The 13,993-nt window shown below is 38.7% G+C and overlaps 1 protein-coding gene across 1 annotated transcript in view; it reads right to left on the bottom strand.

Annotated features, from left to right (window-relative positions):
* Positions 1–12,778, bottom strand: part of LOC126284734 (poly [ADP-ribose] polymerase) — a 128,189-nt gene extending 115,411 nt beyond the window's left edge. The window contains exons 1-2 of the mRNA XM_049983872.1: positions 12,536–12,778; positions 8,521–8,662 (exon numbers count right to left, since the gene is read on the bottom strand). Of these exons, the coding sequence (XP_049839829.1) occupies positions 8,521–8,662; positions 12,536–12,649 (256 nt within the window). The 5' untranslated portion in view covers positions 12,650–12,778. The remainder of the gene's footprint in view (positions 1–8,520; positions 8,663–12,535) is intronic.
* Positions 12,779–13,993: the final 1,215 nt, after the last annotated feature.

Below are 13,993 nucleotides of genomic sequence, written 5' to 3'. Positions count from 1 at the left end.
GCATACAACAGACTTCACTGTAAAGAAAGGGTGATAATCGAACGGTGCTTTGGACAGGTGAAAAGGCGTTTCCCAATTCTGCAAAATAAAATAAGGCTTGCCCAAACAAAAATCCTCAGTGTGATAGTAGCCTGTTTTGTTTTGCACAACGTAGCAAAACATGTAGGGGATGAGGATTTTCAGGCACCTTGTGATGACAGTACTGGGAGAAGAGGAGGCAGCAGACGTACGTGTACGTGGAACAAATAGGAGACGGGAAATTGTAAATGTAATATGACAACTGTAATGTATGGGTGTCTGCCCAAACATTGAATAATTAAACCCAATTTGATATTTTCTGTAATTACAGTAATTATTCCCTCATGAAAATAAAGCACAGTGCTCTGATGTTAAGTAATAAAGTGCTGTTTAGTGTTTTTTTTTTTTTTCACTCCGTATCATCGATTTTACTTTCAACAAAAATTGTTTAACATGTAACTATTCAAACTGGAACAGAGGTACTACTATAAATAACTTTGGACACAACAGGTTAACCTGAACTGCTGGAACCTTACTGTAATTTCTGTACTGTAACTTCAGCAGATTGAAGGCACAAGTTTTTATTTTACTTTACCAAAATTGTTCCAAGGATGTGGTGAAGGTATTTGCCACGTGCTACAGTGAATAAGTGCACAACTGTCTAACCTGCAGCATTTAAAATACAAACAAATTACTCTTTTTGCTTTACTGTACCAAAAATTAGTGGTGAAGGTATTTGCCAGATGCTACAGTAAAACGAGTTACTCTTTTTGCTTTACTTTACCAGAAATTGTTTCAAGGATGTGGTGAAGATACTGGCCAGACAACAATATAAGTGCATACATTTTTTTAACATTTCAGATTGGATTATATTACTCCTATTGTTTCATTGAAAAGACATTTGTACTGAATAATTTTTGTAAGAGGATATGGAATTTGGTAAATGAGGAATGAAAATGAACATTCACTTTAAAAAGATGTTTTTTATTAATAAAATTCGTTATGCAAATAAGACACTACAAAATGTTTTATTGTTTATCTTCTTCACGCATTGATTTCTGCTGCTTTCGTTTGAGTATGTCCAATTGATACAATAGCACCAGCCTTTGCAGCTCTGGAGTAGACAAATTATGTGTCTCATCTGTTTCCATGCTTGATCTCTGCCGTTTAAGCACACTCTCATGCCCCGAAGCAGGCAATTGTGAAGGTATGACGACTTCGGGGCCCACGAGATCCATATGGTCGGGTGGAACAATTAGTGGTAGCTGCAAAATTGACTTGTTCGTACATGCAGAAATGTGGGAGAGGTTCGCCCAATTTCATGCATAGTACACTGTGATACTTTTACTGAAAAGTAGTGATATAGCACACGAAATTTACCAAACATTGTTTCATTTTCACATGTTAAAAATACGTATTTGTCTGAATCACAATTTCAAAGCATTCAGCGCGTAATTAAAAAAATCGAGAAGTATGGGACTTACCAGGAACTCTGTGGATAGCTGGGTTGCAGTCATCTCCGCCCAAAAACTTTAAAAATATCTGCTCCCAATTTTTCAAGGAAATCTTAATGTTTCCCGTCTTATTCACATCCGTTTTCGCTTTGATATGGGATTTCATGTTGTGTAGTTTCTTCATTATCTGCCCGTCCGTTATTTCTTTCGCAAAATTAACCATATAACGGTGTTTTATTTCTTTAAGACAATCCGCTTTCTCTCTTCTTGCGGCCAGAGTATGTGATTTACTAATAACTGCGGGGTAATCTTTAATAATGTTAACAAAGGCTAATTCTGAGTCTTCCATTTCGGCACAGAAATAACTTCAGAAAACTTTCGCTAACATAAAACACACGCAAACGAAACAAACTGAGAACCAAAGATGTTGGATTTTAATCTCTTTGCTGAGAACTTACTCAGTAAGGTGGGGAGGTAGAGAGAAAGTACTCCAGGGTCAGAGATTATGCTTCCTAGTTTTTATTCGTACGAAACTGAGAACTTTCTTTGAGAATGTTCTTTTGCTCTGAGTATCAACTCTGGAGAATGTTATCGTTTTTATTCATACAACCCATTATGTGCTTCCAATTCTAGATCTGTTGGAATTCTCTTAATTTCTCTAGATCTTTTGTATCTTATCATAACCCCTCATTTCCTCCAAATGCTTTATCTTCCTACTTTCATACTGCCTTTTCTTTACCCTTGTAATTTTATCTGCACTTTTCCTCTTCTCTCTACAGTCTTCCACCGCTAGTCTTGCTTTCCTTTCCAGCAGGGTCACACAAGCCGAACAGGACTGGACAGAGAAGCCTGACAAATAGTGTCTGGTGTAGGACAGGAGAGGGGGAGGAACTCTATAGGTATAGGGAAGCTAACCATCTTACTGCTGTAACCTCCAAGAGAAAATGCTGGTCCCTCCAGGCTAGAGTTTGGGAGTGGGGCTAACAAACCCTACCTATTAAAACAGAATTATTGCGGATACTGCACACTGGCCTTGGAAGGATACAAATTACAAGCTAACTAAAAGGCAAAGAAAAAGATTAACAAGAAATAAAACTGATATGACAACCACATGGAATGTGCGGCCACTTAAAGAGACGCAAGAAATTAGAGAAGAAATGCCGAGTTAAATAGCGGCACTACAAGACATATGATGGAAAGGAGAGGTTTGTTTTGTTTTGTTTTGCTTTAGTCCCAATAGACATAAGAGAAGACAGTTAAAAACAAGCACATGGAGAAAGGGCTAAAAAAGACACCGCACAGAAACAGGTCCAAAACTAAAAATTAAATGGCCTTCACCATATTGCTGCTTGGAAGGGATAGGGAATGGTTGCATTGGGATACAGGTCATCATGGTACCACCTTTCTTATACACAGCTCAATGAAGGTAAATATAATTAGCGTCAAAGCAGTTAAGTGACATGTTGTATTCTTTGGTATTTAGGGAAAATTTTTCAATGTTACAATGATGTGCGTCTATGCCAATACAGAGGAATCATATTGAGGGGAAAAGGATGCATTTTACTCCAAACTGGAGGAGAAAATGCGAGAAGTTCATAGGCTTGATGCAAAAATGATCCCTGGGGATCTGAAAGTAAAACTTGGTAAACAAGAAACGCACAAGAACATAATATTGTGTGGTTATAATTAAAGTGCAGCTACTCACAAAAGTCCAATGTGGGCTGTAATTATCGTATGGCAGCAAAACTTGGTAGATATTGCTAATGCAGAACCAATTAACACACACACACACACACACACACACACACACACACACACACACACACACACACACACACAGAGAGAGAGAGAGAGAGAGAGAGAGAGAGAGAGAGAGAGAGAGAGAGAGAGAGAGAGAGAGAGAGAGAGAGAGAGAGAGAGAGAGAGAGAGAGAGAGAATAGTTTGAATTGAATATGTTGCTGCACAGTATCTTGTCAACGTCTCCAGTGCTCATATTGAACAAACTAGGTAGGTGGCAGTTAATAATAACACCAATATTATGCCTTTCTCACTTGTTTGACCTTTTCTGCCAATGTCCCATTCCTAATCTATTACATATGGAAACATTTCTGTAAGTCTTTCTTGCACTGACCACACCAGCTTTTCACCTGGTGGCAAAAATAGGAAGTAATTTTTTTCCAGCGAAAACTGGTTCCACATTAGAACAGCTACCGCTATCATATGTTAATTAAAGCCCACACTGCACCTCTATGAGTACCTGCACTTCAATTATAACCAGCTAGTAGGAAAAGAAAGCCAGCATCTAGTCAGTAAGGGTGATGGACTTGACCAATGGTAAGGAAAGGACGATGATAAGCACATGGCATCCCAGGAAAGATATAAAGAAGTGTATTTGGTAACTGCCCGACAGTTACAAGAAACCAGGAAAACCATGTGATCACATATGCGTGGCACGCATTGGTTATTAGCTGTCAAGGGGCAGACAGAGACACAGCTCATAACTTGGTGTTGGTCAGATGCAGATGGAACAGATACAGCAAGAAAGAGTAGGGAAAGTGAAACAAGGTAGAAAATCTATGAATTAAAGAAAAGCATGAAGAATGCAAGAAGAAATCAGAAGAAATTACTGAGACAAGAAAGAACACATGGAAAGAAGGAGATATGGAAAATAAGTTGGGGATACTGGAAACAGTCATTAATTTGACCATGGAAGTGGTAATTTGGAAGATAGAATACCTATAAACAGCAACATTTTTCAATGAGGATTATGCAAGACAGATAAGACCCAAGATAAAGAATGCTGCAGAGGGAAACTGAATATCTTTACACTAGTCCTTAAATGGCCTAACTCTCCTCAAAACTAACAGTCTGTGCCTAGCTAACGTGACGTTAAAATCTGTCAGTTCACTTAAGACAATGTAGACAGTTGGCAACAACAATGTCTGCGAGAGTAATTAACTCTAGTAACATTAACATGTATCAAATACACACATTTACAAAAATGTGTGTTCCAATAACCCCAAACACACACACACACACACACACACACACACACACACACACACACACTGCTTTGGCTTAACAGTTTAAATGTACATATATGACATTTCAATGTGAACTATTTCACGTACAATGCAATTTTCATTTTATCACTGTTACATTCAATGAATAGTGTGTCACAGCACAATAACTGAGTTATTCTATTATGAACATGCGGATGAGCTGGTGCGAGTCTCTCTGCCTTTACAGATTGTGTATTGCAAACTTTGAAAACTGGCTATCATGGCATTTATAGTACTAATAAAAGTGGGGAAACCTACTTAAATTCAAAAGCAGTGTAGTATACATTATTTCCACTGTCTTTTTTAAAGCCAATTTTCAGCATAGTCCAGCAATCAAGATAGGAGACTTCAAGAAGAGAATCTGAGGGCGATGAAGGTGAAGGAGACTGTTACATACTGAAATTCAAAAATACGAAAACTATCCTAACTTTCAGAATTATTAGTTCCTTCCTCACAAAGGAAAGAGGGATACACGGGGTGAAGGCAAAAACCACATCGGAATGCAAATCAGTCCTACAAGCATCAACGTTTGGCAATTATTCTCGATCGACACTGTGTCCTCTGCTGGATCAAGAAATTAAGGCACAAACTTTATCTGACCACTCAACCACAGCTGCTACACAAGAAGTGGAATCACAGTAACATTTCACACATCTGCTAGGAACAATTAAAAAGGGTGAAAATTTATGCTCAGTTTCATAACAAGAGATAAAACAAAGAGGAAACTGTCATCTCAGTCACGCATAAATGATGGCAACCCAACAAAAATGGTAAGTGCTATGAGCATGCATTAAAAAATACTGTAGACCAAGGGCACCCATATAATAGTTTGTGGAGTAGGGCGGCAAGTGGAAGGGGGCAGCTACACCTGAAGTATTTTGAATATTTCTGAACACGAATGGCGACTTAAGTTAATTAAAAACCTATGTAATAGCAACTTTTAAACAATTTTCTTGAAACAATAACAGATGACTATATTATTTTTTCCTTTGAAAAACAGACATTTTTCTTTATGAGAAAAGACAGAAAAATTTACATAAGGCATGGCAGTCCTAAATGTAAAAGTTATTTGCCTTAAGATTCTGAATAGGTTTTAGGGAAAATTGCCAAAAGTGGAAATAAGTAAGATATTCCACACCATAATGCAGCAATTTATTATAGACAGGGCTGCACAGTAACAGAAAGCACTAATGAGAACAATTTTGAATCCTCAGGACTGCATGTATCTGGCACTTATGGCCAGCAGCAAATAAATGAGTTGCTGGATAGTGTGCGATAACTATCAATGAGTGTAAACTACACTATTTGAAAGCTAAGTGAACTGACATGTCACTGTGTTACACTGGCAATGGTGAACAATTTGCTTGAGCTGCTGAGAGCTTTGATTTAAGGAATTAAGTTACAAAATTTGAAATGTCAGTTAGCAAACAATTTTAATCAGACTACAGTTCAATCAACAACATAATGCACTGCATTATGTGACAGATAATTGAGTTTATCTATCATGTACAATCTTTGTTGAACTACACAAAATAATACAACACTGATATGAAAACAGCAACACCAAAAATTGTGGTATGAACTGGCAGCTTTGACTTGCGACATCAAAATGGGAGATATGCTTATACAAGGGATTACTGGAGACTGGGATATCAGCTGTCTAGTTTGACCAATGACATCATCACTGTGCCAAAAACTCATTTCGAGAGTAGCCTATCTAATACGACCACCAAAAAATCTATCATAATACTTGCACAAATACGAACAACTCACTAATCAATTCAGGTGCTAAGGCCAATGCAATTAGAGGGCAACGATGGAAAATGGGATTTTGGGTGGGGATAAACTGAGAACAATAAAAACACCAAGAAACGACCCTCTGCAAAAAATAAAACCCAACAAAATCATACAAACATACCATACGATCACGGTATCCTAAACTCTAGTGAACCTATATTGCTCACCCACTAGATCTGGATACCAATACCCCCCCCCCCCCCAACTACTAAGCTGGTATCCCTACTTAGTGCAGCCCCAGACAAGGATACTGCTAGAGCATACAATCTCTTCATACACTGCGCCCTCTACGACATTTCACTTCCACTCCAAACAACAACACGGCTCGATGACATCACACAATATGCTGCAACACAGTGCAACTACGTCATGGGTGAAAGAGGGGTGGTATGCTGCGACCAAGTATGCCCAAAGAAACCCACAACTATGTGAATAAACACATATACCATACATACAATAAAAAGCCATAAAATATTTACAAACCAAATTCAGACACCAAATAAATCTAGTGACAGCAGAAGTACGTTGTTAACACAATCTCTTCAATGGTCACCACAGCGTTTTCAAATGAGGACCCCTGATCAATCTCCTATCATGTCCATGAATGTAGTACTTCTCACATTCACAATTAAACTGAATAACTGTAGGAATTCAATCATGGTCAACATGCTGTACTCATTGTCACATGCAGGGAACTACGGCATTACAGAAGCGACTGATTCCACCTGTGTGCTTTGATCCATGACATAAATATGGTGGAAACTGCTAGTGCCAGCATACACAATATGGCGACAATGTCACTATATACACTTGCAAACAAACACAAACAAAAATTACACAATAACATTTCACTCCAAAAATAAAATTTAACTATACAGACAACCACGGAAAAGTGGGGGTTTACAGCAGGGACAAGCTAAATATACAATAAAAAACAATGCATTGTCCAAAAAACTTAAATTGCAAATTTCTGCTAAACCAACAAAACTACATGAATCTGACATTTCCCTTGACCTGTATCGCTCAACTGCAACTATCGATACCAAAGAACCATACATATACAACCCCAAAAAGTGGAACCAAAACCCCAATAACTCAAAAACCCAAAATTAACACAACCAATCTACCATAAATACACAACAGACAAAACATCACAATTACTATAGAATACAACCAAACGAAAAATTACATACCAACAAAAGCCTCCGGCAACACCACCTAGGTTGACCAGTGCTGCCCCCATCTCCCCCATACAGACACATACCAAAAACAAAAAATCTTCACCGTCATACCCATTCCTAACTATAAAGCAATAAATTCCATTCCGGGGTGGGGGGTAGGGAGGGAGGTTGGTGGGGAGGGAAGACAGCTTAGTAAACCACCGAAAACACTTCCACAATCCATGTCACCACACCAACAACCTAAACTCAAAACCACATTAGCACAACAACCAAAACTCAAATGAACGCAATACCACATTTTAAACAAAAAACTCAGCACATCCAGATACACCAACAGAGGAGACTTAAGTACAACACGACACCTACAAACACAACCAACTCAAAAACACTGTGCCGTAGTGACATCACACACAACATTATGTCATGGGTCAAAGCAGAGGGTGGAATCTGATGCTTCCGTTGAATTTTCTCATATCCCTAATAGAAAACATAAAATAAGATCGCTAACCACACTCAATAATAATTCCAAAACAGAAAAAGAATCTATTGCCCATAACAGCAAACATAAAAATAACTAAAGAACTGCTGCAAACTCTTCAAATAAATATTCTCACAAACAGTACTCAAAAAGCCCAGTGAATTATTAACATTCTCAAACAATACAGAAATAAACATCCCACACTAAAGACTGCCACTGCGTACTCCAGGACACCCCCTGTAAACAATCAATTTTCCTACGATTTATCACAACACAGCTGAAATGCAAACTTCAGCTGACTCAATGTGAACACATTTTATTCCATGGTGTTGGCTTTTAAATTTAGAAGTGGATTTTGCAGTCAAAAACTTTTGGAAAAAGGGAAAAATATAGCTACAACAGCTGAAAAAGGCATGCCTTTAAACAACTGCTCCATACAGGTTGTGTAAGACCTGACTTACACTATTATAATGCACACACAGTAAAAAACAATGAATATAATACTCTATGGATAGTTTTTAGCACTTACCAATTTTTTGCTTAATTTTTTCTTGATCATCCCACCTCAAAGAGTCAATGTGTGCTATGTCACCAATTGATTTTGGTCTCTGCTTCACAAAGAAGCAAGCAAAATGATACCAGTTTGGTTGCTTCCCATCAAACATTGGTGACTGCAAAATATAAAATAGGTAAAACTTGAAAAAGAAACAGATTATAAAAGTAAACTGTAGTAACACACAAAAGAACTCCAGCCACTGTAGTGATCACTTACAGACAAAACATTAAGAAGATCAAGAGCTACGCGTCACTAACTACACTCTAAGGGCATAACACAACAGAAGCACCACGATTACAAAGAGAAGGATACAACGGTAAAGTTCACGAGTCTATCATTGCGTTCTGAGATCCCGGTGGTAATACGGTGCCTGTCACACAGTTTCTGCAGATGATGTGTCTTATTGCTGAACACCTTCAGGGTCATGTTTGTGGCAAGAACTTGAGAATAATGAGAGTTCCTGTGGCTCAGACCATGGGCATATATATAAACTTTTGAGCTTTCGCAACCGGCGGCTTCTTCGCCAGGAAAGAGGGAAGGAAAAGAAAAGATGAAAGGATGTGGGTTTTAAGGGAGAGGGTAAGGAGTCATTCCAATCCCGGGAGCAGAAAGACTTACCTTAGGGGGAAAAAGGGATAGGTATATACATGCGCGCGCGTGCACGCATGCACACACCCACACATACACAGACACAAGCAGAAATGTGTGTGTGTGTGTGTGTGTGTGTGTGTGTGTGTGTGTGTGTGTGGCGCGCACGGAGTATATACCTATCCCTTTTTCCCCCTAAGGTAAGTCTTTCTGCTCCCGGGATTGGAATGACTCCTTACCCTCTCCCTTAAAACCCACATCTTTTCATCTTTCTTTTTCCTTCCCTCTTTCCTGACAAAGCAGCCGCCGGTTGCGAAAGCTTGAAATTTTGTGTGTGTGTGTGTGTTTGTTATTTTATTGTGCTTGTCTACCGGCACTTTCCCGCTTGGTAAGTCTTGGAATCTTTGTTTATATATATATATATATATATATATATATATATATATATATATATATATATATATATATTAAAAACAAAGATATATATATATATCTCTGGCACTGTCGGCGTGCATGACGTGCAGAGTCTTTTGTATGCAAGTAAGGTTTGTTTTGGTTTTATTTCATAGAAGCCGTGATGTTTTTTGTGTTGTATATTTATGACGCATCAGTTGGGTTTTAACTGATGTAGTGAATATGGGGTATTTGGGTTTTTGAATTGTTGGGGATTTGGTTCCACTTTCTGGAATTGTAGGTGTTAGTTTTCTGGTATTGATACCTGTGGGTTGAGCTATACAGGTCAAGTGAAATGTCCGGTTCATGTGGTTTTGTTGGTGTAGTGGAATGTGGTTTCGTAATATTTTTTGGTTATTGTTTGTTTTGGGGTGGTGCAGTGTTTTTTTATTGTTGTATATTTAGCTTGTGCAGCCCTAAATCCCCAATATTCCTTGGTTGTCCCAATAGTTACATTTTATTTTTGGAGTGAGACATTATAGTGGCATTTCTGTATTATCCATTTATCTTGTGATATCTGTTTGCCAGAGGACAAAATCTTATTAGTGTGTGTGTGTGTGTGTGTGTGTGTGTGTGTGTGTGTGTGTGTGTGTGTGTGTGTTCGTCTTACATATTTACCACTTCCAACTAAAATACAATTGTTTACTTCTTTGTACATGATTTTGCCCTGCTACGATTGTTAAAAAGGGTCCTTTTTCCTTTAAGTCTAGTAATGAAATTATTCATCCCACAAACTGCAATAACTTGATTAAAGTCTGTCCAAGAGTTTGATTCGCTCATAACTTGTGTGGCAAATTTCCACCCAACAAAATAGTTGTCACTATCCACAATTTGAGATTCTAAAACAAAATCCACCATAATGGAGTAGGGCCTACTCTTACTAACATCAATAATGCTAGTTTCCCTGCACACATGAAAAGAAGATACTGAAAGCACCTAACGGCACTTCAGAAATGTGGCACTTGCTCTACAGATATAATTACATTAGTATGTAGAAACTTTAAAATGAAGCTTAGCACATGCAATAATAGTTGGACTTACCCTATCAACAATCTAAATAAAAATAAATGGTTCAGGGCTCATGAGAACATAAACAAAAGAGACTTAGGGTAACCTAAGAGGGCTCACAATGAGACCAAAATAAGTAAAAAAAGTATAAGAATAATAATGAAAAATAAATCCCGGTAGGACAAAAAAGCAATGGAGTTTAGACGGCTATCTGAATTTATCTCTTTATGTGCCATAAATCAACATCATTAATGATAACTGTTAAGGAAGGCAGACATATGCAACACTTCCATGGTCAGCTACAAATCTATTTACTTTCTATATATACCAATGAAACTTGATTATTATGGGCACAACTGTAAAAGAATCCATTTTACGATGCCAATTATTGTCATTCAGTTAAGTTTTAATGACAAAGCCACAAATCGCAATTGGCTACACATATCAAATACTTCCTTTGAAAACAACACAACTGCTTTACTGATAGCCCGAATTTCCGGCCTGGCTTTTTTTCTGCTGTAGGCTACCTAAAATCAATGCAACTTCGAGGTCAGGTAGCATTATGCACAAAAAATGTTATTCTATTACCTGGCAAGGTACAAAAAAATGTGGAAGTCTTACCTGTGTTATGGAACATGGGCATAAATTAGACAGTCTCTGTTAAGCATAGTCTGTCGGTAGTATCGTATCACTACATCAATTCTAAAGGTATAAATTATACATCATATGCCTTACGCTGAATCTATTTACACTCACTATTGTATACAGAAGAGAAATTTGTTAACATCGAGTATAGATTTAAGTGTCAGGAAGTCATTTCTGAAAGTATTTGTATGGAGTGTAGCCATGTATGGAAGTGAAACATGGACGATAAATAGTTTGGACAAGAAGAGAACAGAAGCTTTTGAAATGTGGTGCTACAGAAGAATGCTTAAGATTAAATGGGTAGATCACATAACTAATGAGGAAGTATTGAATAAGATTGGGGAGAAGAAAAGTTTGTGGCACAACTTGACCAGAAGAAGCAATCGGTTGGTGGGACATGTTCTGAGGCATCAAGGGAACATCAATTTAGTATTGGAGGGTAGCTTGGAGGGTAAAAATCGTAGAGGGAGACCAAGAGATGAATACACTAAGCAGATTCAGAAGGATGTAGGTTGCAGTAGGTACTGGGAGATGAAGAGGCTTGCACAGGATAGAGTAGCATGGAGAGCTGCATCAAATTAGTCTCAGGACTGAAGACCACAACAACAACAACAACAACAACAACAACAGCGCACAATTGGTTCACCTCCTACTTTAGCAACAGACAGTGAAAGGCCATTATTCACAATGTTGAGAATGGCTGTGACGTGGGTTCTGAGTGGGGTACAGTGAAGCAGGGGGTGCCCCAGAGAGCAGTGTTGGGGCCACTCCTGTTCCTTATTTATATAAATGATATGCCCTCTAGTATTGTGGGTAACTAAAGTATTTCTGTTTGGTGATGACACTAACTTGGTAGTAAACGATGTTATGTACAACATTGGCTTGGTTTCGAATAGTGCAGTTCATGACATGTTCCTGGCTTGTACAAAATAAACTAATGCTAAATCGCAGTATGACTCAGTGATAAGTGAAACCGAACCATTCAAATTTCTAGGGGTTCAGATAGATAGTACACTGTTATGGAAAGCCCGCCTTCAGTTTCTTGTTCAAAGACTTAATGCTGCCATTTTTACTATCTGAAATGCATACAGCAATTGCCATTAATGAGGCGTTTTGAGTGTTATCAACCAACATTTGTGAGACGTACACTGCAACCAAACACTTTTAAGATCTATGAGTATTGTTTATACTTAAGAGGCAAGGGTAGAATAGGTCTTGTCAAACCGCAGAAAATTAAAATTTGCGATTAATTTGATGGCGCGAAACAGTTACCTTACACTGCATTGCAACTCACCTGCACCATCACGGCAAGCCGCAACGTATCTTTTGCTATCGGTGATTTGCATCCCTTGCAGGACGCACGGCCACTTTTGGCATATTCAGCACGATATGGAAGTTCATCACCCATTTTATTTAGGTAAGTTAATTTCAAAGTTCTAACAAGACTTCCTACCGGCGGGCTACACACAACGTTCAAAAACCCTCAGAACCTCATAAAGAGATGAATCTTCCCTCAATGTGAAAGTCAAAGATTTATGTACACAAAGTTAATTAGAATCTTTGGTCAGCAACTCATGCATTTATTATCGATGCCATTAATACCGGCGGTGCCAGTTGCTGTTGTGGGTAACGGAGAAAACAAGATACTTATTCTCACATGTGTTCAACGACAGATTACAGTTGCAAAAACATGCATGTTTAACCAACTACAGCTTATATCCGTCTGCTAAAGAGATACAACGAAGTAGTCAGGCAATAACTTTTTATTTCCATAAGTTTGAAGAACAATCAACTGAAAAATTTAAGTCAATACAAAAATAGTTATAAAAATCAAAGAGTAAAGCAGATTGTCCTTGCGCTTGTCACCAGAGGATAATGCTGCGTTTCGCTGTTATTCAAAGATGTTCTTCTGGCGACTCCAACACAACCCCGGTAGAGCGGATCTCCAGGAATTAGGGATATTTATATTTCACACGACGTCCAGCTTTCGTGTGTACGGAAGGCATTGCTTGAACTTCTTCAGCCTCCAGAACTGGCAGTGACGGTACTACTTCTTCTTGTGGCCCCCAGACAGTATCGTGCGTGTCCAGTAGTGTGGAAGGTGACATTTCGTGTTCAGCGTGTACATCCTCTTCGGTCGGTAATATATGCGCAGGTTTAGCCCTTTCCAACGATACTGTCAGAGTCTTCCCATTTTGATCTGTGTGCATGGTATGTTCGTCCTGGGAGAGAACCATGTAGGGCCCAGAATATGGGGGCTGCAGCAGTGACCTTACAGCATCTGTCCATAGCATCACGTGTGTACATAACAGTAGATCTTTGTGTACGAACATAGTTACCGCCCCATGTCTCGAAACAGCGAATGGGCGAAATCTGGCCATATGCTCGTGCACAGTTTGCACTACATGAGGCAATTCGGTCTGTCGTGCACACGTTTGATCAGTGAAGAATTCTGTGGCAGTCTTAAGGGTTCACCATAACCCAATTCTGCAGTGTATGCTCCTAAATCTGCTTTTAATACTGAGTGAAGGCGCAACAAAAGCAGTGGCAAAGCTGACGACTAAGGCTCTTTGTGGCACATTAACGCAACTTTCAACGTTCTATGCCAGTGTTCCACCATTCCATTACTTGATGGGTGGTAAGCCATGGTATGTTGATGGTGGAAACTGCAGAGTTTGGCCAATTCCGAGAAAAAGTCGATTCGAATTGACGGCTCTGGTGTGCGGTGACATGTAAAGGGCAGCTGAAATGT

Source organism: Schistocerca gregaria, chromosome 8 (assembly GCF_023897955.1).
Source record: "Schistocerca gregaria isolate iqSchGreg1 chromosome 8, iqSchGreg1.2, whole genome shotgun sequence".
In the NCBI taxonomy this organism is placed as follows: Eukaryota; Metazoa; Arthropoda; class Insecta; order Orthoptera; family Acrididae; genus Schistocerca; species Schistocerca gregaria.
Note: the sequence above shows the minus strand (reverse complement) of the source record. Positions and strands in the feature narration are given on the sequence as shown.